The sequence below is a fragment of the Triplophysa rosa genome, linkage group LG14 (genome assembly GCF_024868665.1).
Source record: "Triplophysa rosa linkage group LG14, Trosa_1v2, whole genome shotgun sequence".
Classification (NCBI taxonomy): Eukaryota; Metazoa; Chordata; class Actinopteri; order Cypriniformes; family Nemacheilidae; genus Triplophysa; species Triplophysa rosa.
In genome coordinates, this window is record NC_079903.1 from 12138377 (window position 1) to 12153900 (window position 15524).

At 39.2% G+C, this 15524-nt stretch overlaps 1 protein-coding gene across 1 annotated transcript in view; it reads left to right on the forward strand.

Annotated features, from left to right (window-relative positions):
• Nucleotides 1–5986: 5986 nt before the first annotated feature.
• Nucleotides 5987–15524, forward strand: part of LOC130564738 (pleckstrin homology domain-containing family G member 2-like) — a gene marked incomplete at its 3' end in the record, with an annotated part of 38115 nt that continues 28577 nt past the window's right edge. The window contains exons 1-2 of the mRNA XM_057351091.1: nt 5987–6418; nt 14197–14274. Coding sequence (XP_057207074.1) covers nt 14226–14274 — 49 coding nt within the window. The remainder of the gene's footprint in view (nt 6419–14196; nt 14275–15524) is intronic.

Here is a 15524-nt window from a genome sequence, read left to right on the forward strand (position 1 = left end):
TGCGACCTGCGATGACTAAAAAGATCTGACTGCATGAAAGGATGTGCAGAAGTCAGATTAAAAAAGGCAATACATGCATATAATATTTGTGCTGCAACTTAAAATTCAATCTTTCTTGTACACATTCATATGGCATATTCTTTAGGATTTGGACAAGTTGTTATGTGGTGTGCATGTGTTAGCCTTGCATGTCAGCAGTGCAGCCTTTTTATTACATTCTCTACGTGATTCTAATTGGTCAATTGTGACATTATGACATTTTTGTATAATGACTGCTTTATTCGACTGCTATAATGACTGTATGTTATCCTTGCATGTATTTTCCAGTCAACCTCTAATCTGATTATGTCGATTTTTCAAAAAGACAAATAAACACAAGACGTATGACCTTAATGTTTAGAGATTATATGCATTTGGTGCATATAAAATATTTACTAGCTTTCGAAAAACATAGTTATAGTCAGCAATAACACTGCATGTTTCTTGTACCGCCCAAGAAATTGGATTTCAGCTTTGCTGCAATAACAGGACCGTGTAGTATGCAAAATTTACAATGTCTGTAAACATAAAATTAGATGTTTCATACCAGAAGACGTGCCCATACTGAGTGTGTGTTATCAAAACAGATGTGGTGTGTTACCTGTTATGTTTGAAGTATTTTGCATTTTGTGCCAAGAGAGGAGAGTAAACATGGTTTACAGTAAAAATAAACTAATAAACAAAACAAATGCCTGGTAAACAAAAAAAACCCGGCATATAGCCTGATATTCTCCCACAGAGTTTTATGCCCCTTTTCATTACATGTCAGGCGATGTGACATCATTCACTGAGAATCTGAGAATAGTTCAGATGTAGGGTCATCTAATTTACTCTGTTAGGTATTTGCTGGTTACTGTATCAGGCACCAAAAATAGTTACTTGCCCTGGTCAGGACTGACATCTCAACATGTGGATGGACTTTTTGAGGAAATGGGAAATAAGAGTGGAAAACTGGATCACACAAAAGACAATTGACACACAGGACTATAACTTTGGTTCGCTTTTCTCTGGGTGGTCACTGTTTGTGGACTTCCCCACAGCTGCCCTTACAAAAGAAAGCTTTTGGGATTATGGGTGGACAAATTAGACGGTACACTGAAACCCACCAAAGATGTGTGTTTCATCCTTTTAAACTTTGTACTACATGTTCTTCAAACAAGTTTAAATATGAGCAATCGTGCTATAGTTAATGTGTTTTGTCCATTTTCTCTGTTCAAGCATTTCAAGCATTCGTTTACAGGGATGGAAAATGAAGGGACTTGAACAGCGTTACTACCACCAGCTGTGGTAAGAGATCGTGAGTTACGCAGCACCTCCCTATTCCCTGTTGCCCCAGTAACAGGTGTGGAGCCCTGGCCTGCATTTCACAGAGACTTGTGGTGTATGCGGATCAAAACTGGAGCCACAGACAGAGCATTGATCTCACACTCAGCCATTGCGTGTAGTTCGAAGATGGACAGAGACAGGATGTAAGCCCTCTGTTTACTTTCACAAAAGGCTCCAGCCATTTCCTGTGGGTCATTTTTTTACTGAAAGCAATAGTCAAGGGTTCAATGGTTTGGAGTTCGGCTAACTGTCACGTTATTCCACTTGACCTGTTCCCTCATAAGCAATAAATTTATGGATCTTCTCTTGGCAGACAATGCTAACCCTGAAGCAAATTATATCTTGATATGAATGAACGGGGAGTGCTATTTATTCTTCACAATGGCTTCTTGTGGAGAGATTTTTATTTCCTGTCTGTCTGAACAATCAAGTGACAAACAGAAATCTTTATGAAGTTTAAGTATTTTTCATGTTCTTAGAGACACTTGCAGTTTTTACTTTCGATAAACTTACTGTATAATGATATGAGACAAACCTATAAGTCAATGGAACATGATATCCTGAGATACATTATATGGACAAAAGTATTGGGACGCCCCCTTCTCATAAACAGGTTTGACTACTTTAGTCATTTTCGTGAGCACACATCTACATGCTAAAGATCCTGTACATGAAGCAAGATTCAAAAAGAAATGATTGAATCAGTCTAGTTGGAAGAACTCGACTGGTCCCAGACCTGAACCCAGCGGAACACCTTTGAGCTAAAGACTCATCACAATGACTTGTACACAGGGTTACAGTCATTTCAGAACAAAAAATTGGTGCTTCCAAAACTGTAGCAACAAAGATGGAAACACAATTCTTTAATATGGTATTGTATGGTGTAGCATTTATAGTAACATCTTTTGTTACAGCTGCAGTGTAGCTCCACCATTCTACAAATGACAAACATATGAGAAGCAATTACATCCATTGTCTAATGCTTTAATCATTTTGTTTCACGATTGGCCTTCACAATTGGTAATTGGCCTTCACCTACAGGCCTCCAAAAGCTCTGAAAGCATATGCACTCCCATCCACCCTCCCACTGCGGATATGAATCATGGATAATTTGTTCAAGCCTGTGGTTTCTTAGCGGTGACCCCACCGGTTTGAAATTGACTCATGCTCAAAGGTGGCTGCGATTTCTGCCAACATTGCTGTCACCAATTACCTGGTGACTTCAGTGAACACGTGCAAGACAGTGATTAGTCAAAACTCGATGATTAAATTCTCATGCTGAGATGCGGTGCGGTGGTAACTGGTCACCTCCTGGAGGGAGGCGTTGACTGACTGTTGCCAGTCTTGTGGTTTAATGGCATCTCCGCCTGATCAACAGCTCTGGGTCAGAGTTGTTGACCATTATGTCAAACATGCGTTTTTCCTCCAGGTTTTCTCTTTTCGAAATGGGTAAGGGAACTGGGCCCAACCTCTGCTTTTTATATCTAGGTCATTTGCGTGTGGCTTTGGATGGGAGCGAAGCCTAATCTATGGTCTTTCTCTTGTAAAACGCTTTCAGCTGTGGTGAGCTTTTTCACCCCGTTTCGCCTGGATCTAGCACACTAACATGATGGATCATTAGATAGCAGCTCCCTTGGCTTTCACCATCTATCCTGATGTTTTTTCTGCTGATCGTGACTGTCTCTAGAAAATAGGTCTATGTTATGTCTGTCCGAGGAAACAGAAAAGACAGATGGTAAAATCTTTGGTGTAAGCTCCCTTGCATTTTATCTCTCCGTGTTGAAGCCCTGTGTCATATATCTACCTTCAAGCATACCTTCACTGTTTAGGCCATCATCAGAGTCAGGCAAAAACATTAGACACTACTGTTTGGCCTACATCCAATGGCATCTAATGCTGAAATGCAAAAATTCCTTTAGTATAATTGCTTTGCCAAGTTAGTGATGTGTTAGCTTTTAAAATTCAGGTTCAATTTCCTGTTTAAAATTCTCTGGTGGACAAAAGGCTCCAGCAGAGCTTTAGTTGGTGCCATATAAGTAGACAGTTTGAAGTATACAGTGATAACAATTCCTGATATTATTTGTGGAAAAACAGCTTCAGCAACAGCTTAAGTTAAAAATGTAGCATTCCATCAATTTTCTCTTTCAGATATTTTTATGCTTGTTTAATATTCTGTGCTTGCTCTGAACTTTTCATTTAGCATCTTCCTGAAGGTCATGAAGTTTTGTCATATAGCAGTCACTAAGAAACATCACAGCTTTTGTTTAAAGGGTCCACTATCCTTTTAGAAACAATGTAAAAATGAGTGTAACGGGCAGTCAAGGCTAGTAACACAGATTACTCTAGTAAATATTTCTCAATAAGTTTTATTTTTTTAAGGTCCAGTGTATGAAATTAAGTGGCATCTAGGGGTGAGGTTGTGAATTGCAACCAACGCCTCAAAGCACTACGGTGGCTGACAAAGGACAAAGATGTTGTTATGTTTTCGCTTAAAGATAACTTATTTATGAAACGCGCTCTTTAGAGCAGTTTGTCCGTTTAGAGCTACTGACGACATGGTGAATTCCATGCAAGAGGACCCGCGTTGTATGTAAATAGAAATAGGTCGTTCTAAGGTAATAAAATGCTTCATTATGTAAGCTCTTTATACACCTCTGAACACATAGGTATGTATATTATATTGCATTTCTGTCAATAGATCCTCCATAAAATTACATATTTGACCTTTAATGTCATGTTTTCAATGTCAGACAAATACTATTTAACATTACCACTGTAATTTCCATGAAAAAGTAAAAGTTAATTTAGCACACTTTTTCTACACTTGCCTTTCTTTTAGATTTAAAACCTTAAGAAGACTGAGATTTAGCCCTTGTGACAACCTCCCAGTGTGCCCCTGTCTCTTCCATGACATACAGGCTACTATACTGTATATAAACAGTGTTGTTCTCTATTATAATGGCTGTCTCTAATGACTCCACTGAAGTAAACCTCAACAACGACATACTTCCATTATTGCTCAGCCTGTTTGCACTAAGGTAATTCATCTACAGCTGAGGACAAGAATTCCTAACATTGTGGTAAAAGCCTCATTCAAACAATGCTCATGGCATTTCAGCTTATCTGTGCAAAATAAACCCATTCACCACACGGAAGGTCACGCACCTCAATGCTCTCCAGATCCAACGGTCTGTTTGTTTGTCTAGAATGTGGTCTTGGAATGCCTTGGATCTGCACCCACATCTTTTATTCTTGTAAATATTTTGTCTGAAGTTTACATTCTCTATCTCAATTTATTGCGTAAATATGTGTTTCCGTGGTTGTCATATCAATTAAAGTGAATGAAATTGAATTCATAAAATAAATGGGCCTTATTATCTAATCATTCATTCATTTTATGACGCCTGATAACATTGTGCTGCTGTAATAGCATGTCTATTTGCTTTCCAGTGAAATTCCAGTGTCAACAGATTAATTTTAGTCGTGTTAAACACGGATTTCACATGTAATGATTATTTTCGATAAACGCCTTTAAATAAATTGTGGAAGCCAAATTGTGTTCTCTCAGTCAAGTTTTTACATACTTTATCATTACCCCCAAACATTTACTTGAGTAAAGGGAGGGTGATCTCAGACACACGACAAACCTTTATGATGATGGTTTTAAGACACTGCTTGCATTGACTTGTCAGAGTATTCCTCACACTACAGGATAAATTTAACAAGCATTACTCTTCAAGGTGAAGGCATGGCTTAATTGGGTTATTTCACTTTTACAGGTATTGCTATACCAGCCCATTTCAATCTCATGTTCTGGTGTCTGAGATCCCCTAAGGCCATTTTAAAGCCAAAAAAAACTTGACACTGTGATGTTGATGTGTAATGACTTTACCTTATCCTAACTTGACTAAACATTTCAAATGTCATTGAAGAAATAAAATAAATAATTACAAAAAAGTATTCCTAACAAACATAAACTGATAAGAGAATGAATGCAATGGATTATAATTTAATCCTGTAAAATTTTGTTGCCTTTTATGATGCCTACAGTTTTTGGCGATGTCATACTGGTCCAAAATAGAAACGTGGCTATAAACCTTAAATGTCTACTTCTACTAATATTTTTTTAACATAGTAGCCACGGGATCTGTGGAACCCAAAACATAACATAAAATATAACGCTGTCCTGTAGCTCAGTCAGTGGTTAGAGCACGGTACTACGCCAAGGTCATGGGTTCGATCCCAGGTATTGCACATACTCAGAAAAAAACGTATAATTGGATAAAAGCGTCTGCCAAATATATGCAATTGTAAAATCAAACGCAAAAGAACGTAAAGCGTACTGAACCATGCTGGGAAAGAAACACTTCATTACCTCTCCGGCTAATTCAACGCGTTTTAATGGCTCCACAAAACGTGATAAACGACCGCTGATCCTTGCACTCATCCGTCGTAATTATACGCTATTGGGGTGACTGGATATATTACCTCAAGAAAATGATGAATGAGGACAGCAGCAGCAGTAAAGGAGTTAACAGTGACAGGAAGTTCAAGGAGTCCGAGTCCTACTAAGGGGGACACGCCAATACTTTTCTCAAATTCTCTCAGTTACTCTCAAGACACATGTAGCCTACTGGAAACTGTGCGCATCGCTCCAAACTAACGTTGTTTGTTAGGACGTTTTCTCTCGTGGATTTTACTCCGGAGACGGCGCGGGCGCATAATGTCTGTTAAGTGAGTGACGCGCGACTGTTACTCATATAATATGTCAAGCCGTAATATATGAGAGTCTGCCTATCAGGAGAGGATGACACCTCAGCCGCGCGTCTCGAGAATGGAAACTCAACACGGGAGCATCATGCGTTGCATTGGACACTAAAATCAAAAGTGAAGAGACGCGTTGCGAAGAAGTTAGGCAAACAAAGGAGGAATACTAACTAATGATAGAAAAACTGTTTGTGCTTTTCATCAAAGTGGGATATTAGGGGTTGGAAACGGAGTGCGTATTTTGGGTGCGTTACTTTTGATGTCTCCAATCAGCACGACTGGAAAGGTAAGTTACAGCTTATATGTTGTTGAATACTTAGCGAGGCATTGTCACGTTTAATAATGTTTATATCGTTATAGACAACTTACAACAGTGTGTGTGATACCACTTTAGGATACTAATTGCGGTTTGGAAGTTTATTTTAATTGAAAATCAAGATTTATATGGCACAGTAAGTGTATCAGCGTATTCTCTCTCTCTCTCTCTCTCTCTCTCTCTCTCTCTCTCTCTCTCTCCCCCACTCACTCTCTCACTCACTCACTACATGACCACATCATTGATGCAGTCATGATATCAGTTTCTTTTTCTTTAGTTAGACAGATTAATTATAATTTTTGTAAATTCCTTTATTTGTCATTTTGGGTTGTGTGGTTCCACAAAAGAAACACTCTCATTGTAAGTTCTTTGCAGTGAAAAAGTTTCTAGACTATAAAAAGTCTTTAAAAATGAAAGGTTCTTTAGGGAACCAAAAATAATTCTTCTATATGGGACTTTTTATGCAGGTAGTATAGACTAAACCCACAGCTATTTATTTCAGTGCATTTTCCTCAACAGGAAACAGCACTGGAAACCCCTTCAGCATCAAATCTTTTGTCAGCCATTTAAAGTCTTTCTCAACAGCTCCTAATGCCCCCCTCTTGCTCAGCAAACTATTTTCTTAAGCAACTGGAATGCTGACTATTCGGGGTGGACAAATAAAACTTCCCAATGAATCCCGTCTGTTCTCAATTTACTCACTCATTATTGCACCCGGGAATACAAAAACGCATAGAGCGGATGTCAGTCACTTCAAGTGAGATTTTGTATTTGCATATTTTACCCTCTTAGTTCAAACTGCTGTTCAGATAAAAGTTTTGTTTAGGTCATTGGGAATTGATGATATGATCAGTTAAATCATTGATTTGGACAAAAGCTGAATTTACCTCTTAGCTTTTTTATTTTGAAATACATCATAATATTTTTTTGTGAGTAAATTCTGTGGTGTTTCATGATGTGCACACATCAAATTGGTGACTGGTGACTGGTATTTGTCTGTCAGTAGAGCTTTACTGTAAGTTCATGTTTATTTTCACGTCAGACATGCAGAACACATACACGTGGTAAAAGCATAACACTAACCATCGTCGAGGTCAAAAAAGCTTAGAAATGTCAACACACGGATTTGAGCTCCTAAAACTCCTCGCAAATGACTACAATATTTTTCCAGCTTATTATGTTGTTTGGAAAGTTGCAGCGTATCTCAGGGAAAAAATATCTTGAATATATTTAGGTGGTTGAGGGAGAAAGGGTATTGTTTGTCCTTTTTAGTCATATCAAATGGAAGAATGGGGTTCGGGATTCGTCATGGAATCTGAACTGAGAGGCAGGAAGTCAGCCAAACTTTCGCTCTGCATGTTTGGCTCTTTGAATATGAAGGTTAACGTGCAAAACCTTGCTTGAAAAAAACTCTTTTCATCATCCACTTATTCACTTTCAAAATTGTCCTTGCTGCTTAGTTTAGCATGAATTTAGGAGACAAATACATTCCCCTAAGTGTTCAGACAGAATAAGCCAAATCCCCATTTCCTCCCAGTGCACCCAGCTACAAGAATTTGGGCTGATGAGCTTCCCAGCTCCATCCTCTGCATCCCTTACTAAAAGATGCTGTAAAGCCAGTATCAAAGGTGCAATGCAGTTCTCGCATACAAGTACAGCTCAAATTCCATGATTGTTTTTCTTATCATAAGTGTGTTTTTACTGCAAAGCTGTAATCCAGGTAATGTGTGAAGATTTGTAGGTTATGAAAACGTTCTATTAGAAAACAATATTTTCACCACTGGTGTCCCTACCAGACTTTTTAAAAGGATAGTTCACCCAAAAATAAAAATTCTTTCATCATTTATTCACCCTCATGTCAGTCAAAACTTGTATATGACTCTTTCTTCTGTGTAACACAAAAGATGATATTTTAAGAAATGTTTTCCGTCCATACAACAGAAATCAATGGGGACCAGTATTGTTTGGTTGCCAGCGTTCTTCAAAATATGTTCTTTTGTGTTCTCAGAAAAAAGAAAGTCATACAGGTTTTAAATGACATGAGGTTGAGTAATGACTTTTTAATTTTGGGTGAACCTCCAGCTAGACCATAACCAAACCAGCACACTGTAAGCCAACATGTTCCTGCAATACTGGTCTGGCCTTGTCATCAGGCCTTGTATCACAGATGTCGCAGTATAATTTTCTTTTAGGGATTTCAGATAAGAGCATCTGTCAGGCAGATGTCCATGTAGAAGTTTTGATAGAGGTAGCTAGAGGTAATGCAAACACAGACAGGGACCCCCTCCCTCACGCTGACCTCCGAGTCTTCCAACATGAACACGATCAGTCCCAAGGCAGCCGAGAGGCCGACTTTACACCCATCTCCCTCAGACAGCGGCATTTCCGACATTATAATATACTGGCAGCCAGTCCAAGAGAAGGAAGCTGGAAGACGTTCAAAGACTCATGGGTTTGGGAAGAGATGAAGTGGTCGATGGTGAGGAAGAGAGAGAGCTTCATTTGCTGACCGCATCCTTCTCAAAGAGTCTTGTGTTTGTTGTGGTGACGTAATGGGTGCGTTTGCGAGCATTTCCAAGTACAGGTGTGTGAAAACGTACAGCTGTAAATGCTGTCCTCTGTCTGGTGACTCAAAACCTCACCGTCTTTCTGCCCGACTTGGCAGCGTCCTTCATGAGTCATGCGTCCCCACCTTCTTAACCGTCTTTGTTTTACTGCAAAACTCCCCTGCGCTCGATCACTTCAGGTTTCCGTCTGCACCACTGCCGTGTTCTTTCATCAAGGTCAAAGTTCCAGGCATTTCTTTGTCAGTTCACCCATCTACACTTTCTAGACCATTATCCATTTGTTCCCACAAGTCACCAAATCCATTGCCTTTTATCTCTTATCGTCGATCGCTTGTGGCATTCCTGTTTGTAATATATAGCTCTTTAACTTCCCAAGCTCTGAACATGATGTATGACATAGCTCTTCCTTTTCCTTGCAACAAAAAGTCCATTAACCCCCCCTTCCTATCCGTGATTAATTGATGAGGCTGCACACTATTTAGTCACCTTGTACTTCATGGACCGACGCTTATTATTTTATAGGTGCCCTAGTTTGCAACCAGACTTTCCTTCTATAATTAGTTACATACACTTAGACAAGGGATTTTTTTCTGGTGGATTTTTTTCTGGTGGAGCAGCCAACATCTCAGAGCTCTGGTAATGTTTTATTTTTTTATAGCCTCACTCTTCACTGCACCCGATGACACTTTTATTTCGCCCCAGGAACTTGGATGCTTTGGCTCCCTTGGTCAAATCTCCTTCCCCTTACTGTACGGCCTCTTGGGAACGGTTGCCTTTCTTTGTAATTATGACACTTCTCTGCACAACCAATGAAAATAGTCTTTTGAACTTCTTCGTGAGCTTCCTCGCATTTGTCATTATGAGGTCACTGACCCTCTTTCATAATCTGAATGTCACGGAAGGCCCTACTATTGCTGGCCCGATGACCGAACGTATTGTTCATTTGAGCGGACAGTCTTGTTGCACATCTCATATGGACTGTATTACTGTATACAGCTGTTTTTCTTACCACTAATGGATCATCTCAACATGTCAGATACCTACGCCTATTGCGTATAGGCTACGGCGTAGGTCCGACGCAGAACTATAAATTGGGCTTAAGTGTACGATGCAGTGTTTCTTCAATAGTGAAAGTGAATTCAACTTTTACTTGCAACTGTTCAAGCAGTTACTTGACCAACGTGTATAACAAATGTAAAGAAAAATAACAAATTTACAAAAATGAGTTGGTTGGACTCTATGTCCTTAGTTGGGTTAACTCGGAAATCTGCTTGTATTAAGTTGCCTAATTGTTTTAAGTTGGTTAAGACATGTGACATTACTTGGTAAATTGAGTTTTGTGAACTACTTGGCCCAAAAGTTGAGTAAACTTCCTGAAGTTTGTTGCATCAAACTTATAGGGTTTCTCAACTTCATGTTTTTACAGCATGCAGGAAATGTGCAGATTGTGAAATATTCAAGTTAAAACATTCAACTGGTATTTTCAAGCATCTGTAAAAGATTACAAGAAATTATTAGTTTTAGTAGGGCTATCAAGCAATTAATCATGACATATAATAGATGCCTATATTTCTGTGTACTGTGCATATTAATTTTCTATTTATAAACACATACATGTAGCAATAATTAAAATTATATATAAATGTTTATTGATTTTTATATTTCTTTTGTTTTTAACAAAGGCTTGAAACAACCACATGTGACTGAGGACCACATACAGCGTGGCCTGCATTACTGTCCCTCCTCGCCGCCCCTCCGCTTTCACGCCTGCATCAGTGCCCATCTATTTCCCCAACGGCATATGTATGGGTGCCCACCCCAACCAAACATGTTCCATTGTGTTTAGATGCCTTTGTAGTCTAACTTAACAAGGAAAGGACTGCAGGGTCCTGTGCTGGCAGGAGGGGGGAGAGGTGCCAGCGTTGTGGTCCGGATCCGCAGGGAAATGTAAAGGTCAGCTGGAAAAGAAACAATACCCCTCAAAACTGCGTGGAAGACAATAGTCCTAGTACTGACACCCCCCACCCTCCTCACTATTGGCTACAATAGTCCAGTTCCTGTTTTCTTTGTTTATTTAAGTGTTTGGTTGCATCAGCATTGACCTTGCTTTGTGAACGGGTCAGCTGCTGAACATCCAAAACATCTTCAGGCTTTAAGCAAACACACGCATTCACATGCACGTCTGTTTATGTGTCAGGGAGTTTAAGCGAGATGGATGTAATGCATTGGGCGTGAACTTACTGTTTACAGTAGTAGACTCTGTTTGCATTATGAAATCATTGTGTTGATCATTTTTTACAGATCACTGACACAGGCATTACGTTTTAACACTCTTTGCTACTTTAAACCCGCAGAAGCAACTTAAGTCAATGTTTTGCCTCTCTTGTTGCAAAATAACTAGTGACACTTGCAAAAACTAAATTATGCCCGTGCTGGGCTATATATTGTCAGTGACTCTTTTATAATGTATTACAAAAGTGTGATCCTAAACAGAAAACTCCCTCACACTAACATATAATTGTCATCCAACATCCAAGTAAACTCCCTCTACTCCAGTCGGCACACACAACACGCACACATGTGCAGGCATGAACACGCACACAGCTGTCCAGCTGTGTTCTCATGTAACAGGACTCTGTCAGCGATGGGTTCTGTCTCTGACTGTAAGAGTATGCACCTGGAATGATGCCACCAGAGATGCAACTGTAATGAAAATTACAGGGTGGAAAACGGCCTGCCTCTCCACATTTTTCATTATGACAGAGTTTGCAATTTTGCTCGAGGAGCATGTCAGGGTGTTTAGAAGATGTACTTCGACTCTGGGACTGCCTGCTCTGCATTAGGGAGAGTGGAGTCTTTCTAAGCTCATTCTAACCTCTATGGTGGCTAACCAGATGTTGGCTCATTTCCACTCGGCCTCAAAAATACTTGACTTGTCCCGTCCTCCATTCCCCCACACTTTATTCACTATTAGAAACTGTTGTCAGAATGGAGGGGGGGGGGGTGTAGCGAGTAATTTTTTACCGCAGTTCTGTTTCTGGTATTCTGGAATTTCGCAGCAAACAAGCTCTGGAGCCAAAAAAGTATATATGGGGTTTAACCGCAATGACTTGTAGTGTTGTACAACCGTCATGCTTGCAGTTTCAGGAGGTTAGATGCCTTTTAATGAGGAAAAGGCCCTAAATGACCCCAGGGACTGCGGTGAGAAACATTTCGAAGGACAGTGCGTGGAAAAGTGCCAGGGTAATTTTTAATTTGGTCTGGTTGCGAGACGTCCAAAACAGGTCATTATGCATGGCTCTAAGCGTTTCACTGCAAAAGAGACAAACAAGTATGGAGACAAGCAGGGCTTACTAAATAACAAGAGCTAGACTAAAGCACACGCCGGCACAATTCATGTGTGTTGATGCCGGACGTCTTTTAAATGGTTAGTTCACCCAAAAATGAAAATTCTTTCATCATTTATTCACCTTCATGTCATTTCATACCGGTATGATTTTCTTTCCTCTGCAGAACACAAAAGAAGATGTTTTAAAGAACGCTAGTAGCCAAACAACATTGGCCCCCATTGAATTCCAATGTGTGGACAAAATCACAGAGAGACATTTCTCAAAATATCTTCATTTGTATTCCACACAAGACATCAAGTCATACAGGACTTGAATGACATAAAGATGAATAAATTGTGACTTGTATACTGTAAATGTCTTTGTTCGGTTGGACACAAAGAATAATATTTGGATGAATTTTAGCAACTGACAGTTCTGAGGCGTCGTTGACTACCATAGTAGGAAAATTATTGTGTATTTGTTTTGTTCTGTTGAACACAAAATTAGATATTTTTAGGAATTTAGGAAAGCAAATAGTTCTAGGGCACCTTTGACTACCATTTTAATTTTTAATATTCCTTTCTATAGTAGTCAATGGTGCCTCAGAACATTCTTCCAAATATCTTTCTCTGTGTTGACCAGAACAAAGAAATTTATACTGGCTTGTAACAACTTGAGGGTGAGTAAATGATGACAGAATTTTCATTTTTGGGTGAACTATCCCTTTAAATAGATTTTCTTATGGCAGATTGAGATTCATAAGTCAAAGCAAAGGAAAAGACCGTGAGCAGTGTCAATAGAGACAAAAGAGAATTTCTACCCTATGCTGTGAACTGTTTCTGTCTTTGAGTTATGAAGGGAGGCTGGAAGAGGTTTTTTTCTCTCAGATGTTAAACTCTTCCCTGATGGTCTCCTCATCTGAGTGACAGGCAAAGGGAGAGCCTTTGCAGCGAAGGCCAGGTGACGTGGGAGACGGGTCCTGCCGGGGTAAAACATGAACACTTCACAGAGGAGCCCTGTCTATCCCGATTGTTTCCTTTTCCTGAAGTTCCTGCATCGAATAGGCTTACAGGACACATGCTCCACGTTCGAGAAAGAGAGCTGCAGGTTTTTGTGGCCGTGCCAACCATTACACAGATTTGACTTTCTCTTCTGTTTTGAAAGAGGGAGAGAAACCGAGACGAAATCCTCCGAAGAAAGGCTGCGACCCCCTTCCTCGCTTTCCCAAACAGCATCTATCAAGTTTCAGCTCTTTAATTGCTTTGGCTCCGAACTTCTGTATTTTTTCCTCTAGATTTTTTTGTCATTGTCTTCCTTCTCCAGTGAAAGAAGCGGAAGGTGCTCTAGCACTGATAAAGGAGCAGTTTGCTTGTAGCTTTTCTCAGTCTTAACTAATGGAAGTGTACTGTACATTGGATGACAATGTACAGTACACTCTTATGGATCTCTTATGTCATACTCTCACATATACATGTGCCTGAGGAAAATCCTTGGCACAATATCCAAAGATGAGTTATCAGGTCATTTGTTTCCCTGTTAATCTTCATGTTTGACTGTCATTTGGCTTATTTCCCTGTTATGTTTTCAACAGAAGTATCTGTGAATTAACTGCTTTAGGAACCATTTGACGTTTCAACTCGATTTGTATTGTTAGTACTGCTTGTATTGTTCCAGGTAACACAAAATAACATTGTTTATTTACATATACAACTGACATTGTAACAATATAAAGTAGCAAAGTTACACTTAAACATAAACTTTATTTTACACAGTATATGTACTGCTGTTGCATAATTGTATTGGCTCAAAGAGAAAGTGTAATATATTAATGCTTATATTTCCTCTTTTGCAGGTTTTTACTTCCTGTGATATAATCACACCATGCCTGAGGGGGCGGGCCGCGACAGCCAGAAAAAAAACAGCAACCAAGGTCAGATGCCTTTCAAACATGATCAGTCAGAGAATCCGACGGTGATTATGTAATGTCCCAAACAAAAATTACTGACAGGAACCGATCATACACAGAAAATAGGAATTGACGTAAAAAACACCCTATGTTAAAAACCGCAAAGAGAAACTGGGAAAATGAAAACAAATGATCTTTTGCCCGACTTAAAGGGATAGTTCAACCAAAAATGTGAATTCTTTCATCATTTATTCACCCTCTTATCGTTTCAAACCTGTATGACTTTCCTTATTCAGCAGAACACAGAATATATTTTGAGGAATGTTGTTAACCAGCACCCATTCACTTGCATTGGTATTGTGTCCAAAAAAACAGTGCTGTTCGGTGACCATCTTTCTTCACAATATCTTCTTTTGTGTTCTGCAGAAGAAAGAAAGTCATACAGGTTTGAAATGACAAGAGGGTGAGTATATATTGACAGAATTTTTTTTGGGGGGGGTGAACTATCCCTTTAACACTATAATGATAAGACATCAAGAATAAGCAAGATAGTGTATATTAGCAATAGAGCGATAACTGTTCAGAACTGGACATGGATAATCTCCCGCTGAGAACTTTTTCTGGACCACGGCCTCCTCCTACTTAACAAGGAATGACTGCTTACATTATCAATTCAAACAAACTGAAAAAGACCGCAGGAAATATGCTGACAATCACAGTTGTTTAGGGCTGGTCACCTCTCTTTGGAATGGGCTTTCTGAACAATTCATGATTGAATCGTGTTCTGATAATGCAATAGAAATAAAGAGACCAAAGGGCACATTTAAAAGACATTTTTATGTCAATCAGAAGCTGGAACTTGTCAGATTGCTGTCAATAAACAGCACATAACATCCCAGAGGAGCAATTTATCAATAAAAAAATGACAACACGGCCTTCAAATATGTATCCAGAGGAAATTAAAAAACACAAATATGATTTATTATCTCATGTGTACTGTAAAACCCTTCATAGTACTGTACAATTCTGTTAAAATCAGTTTTTCGTAGATGCCAAAAAGGTTGAATGAAGATCATTTCCTCTTTCTCAGATGAAAAAGATACAATGTTTCTCTATTAGAGTTTCATATGAGATCTCAGTAATGTCTCAGACGGTGCCTACGTTTGCCAATATCCCAATGTCCTCAAATGTCATTTGTTTTATTTTGAACACAAATATTAAGTTCTAAATACGTTTAAAACCAAATTTGCTGAGCTATCTATTGCATTTGTAAC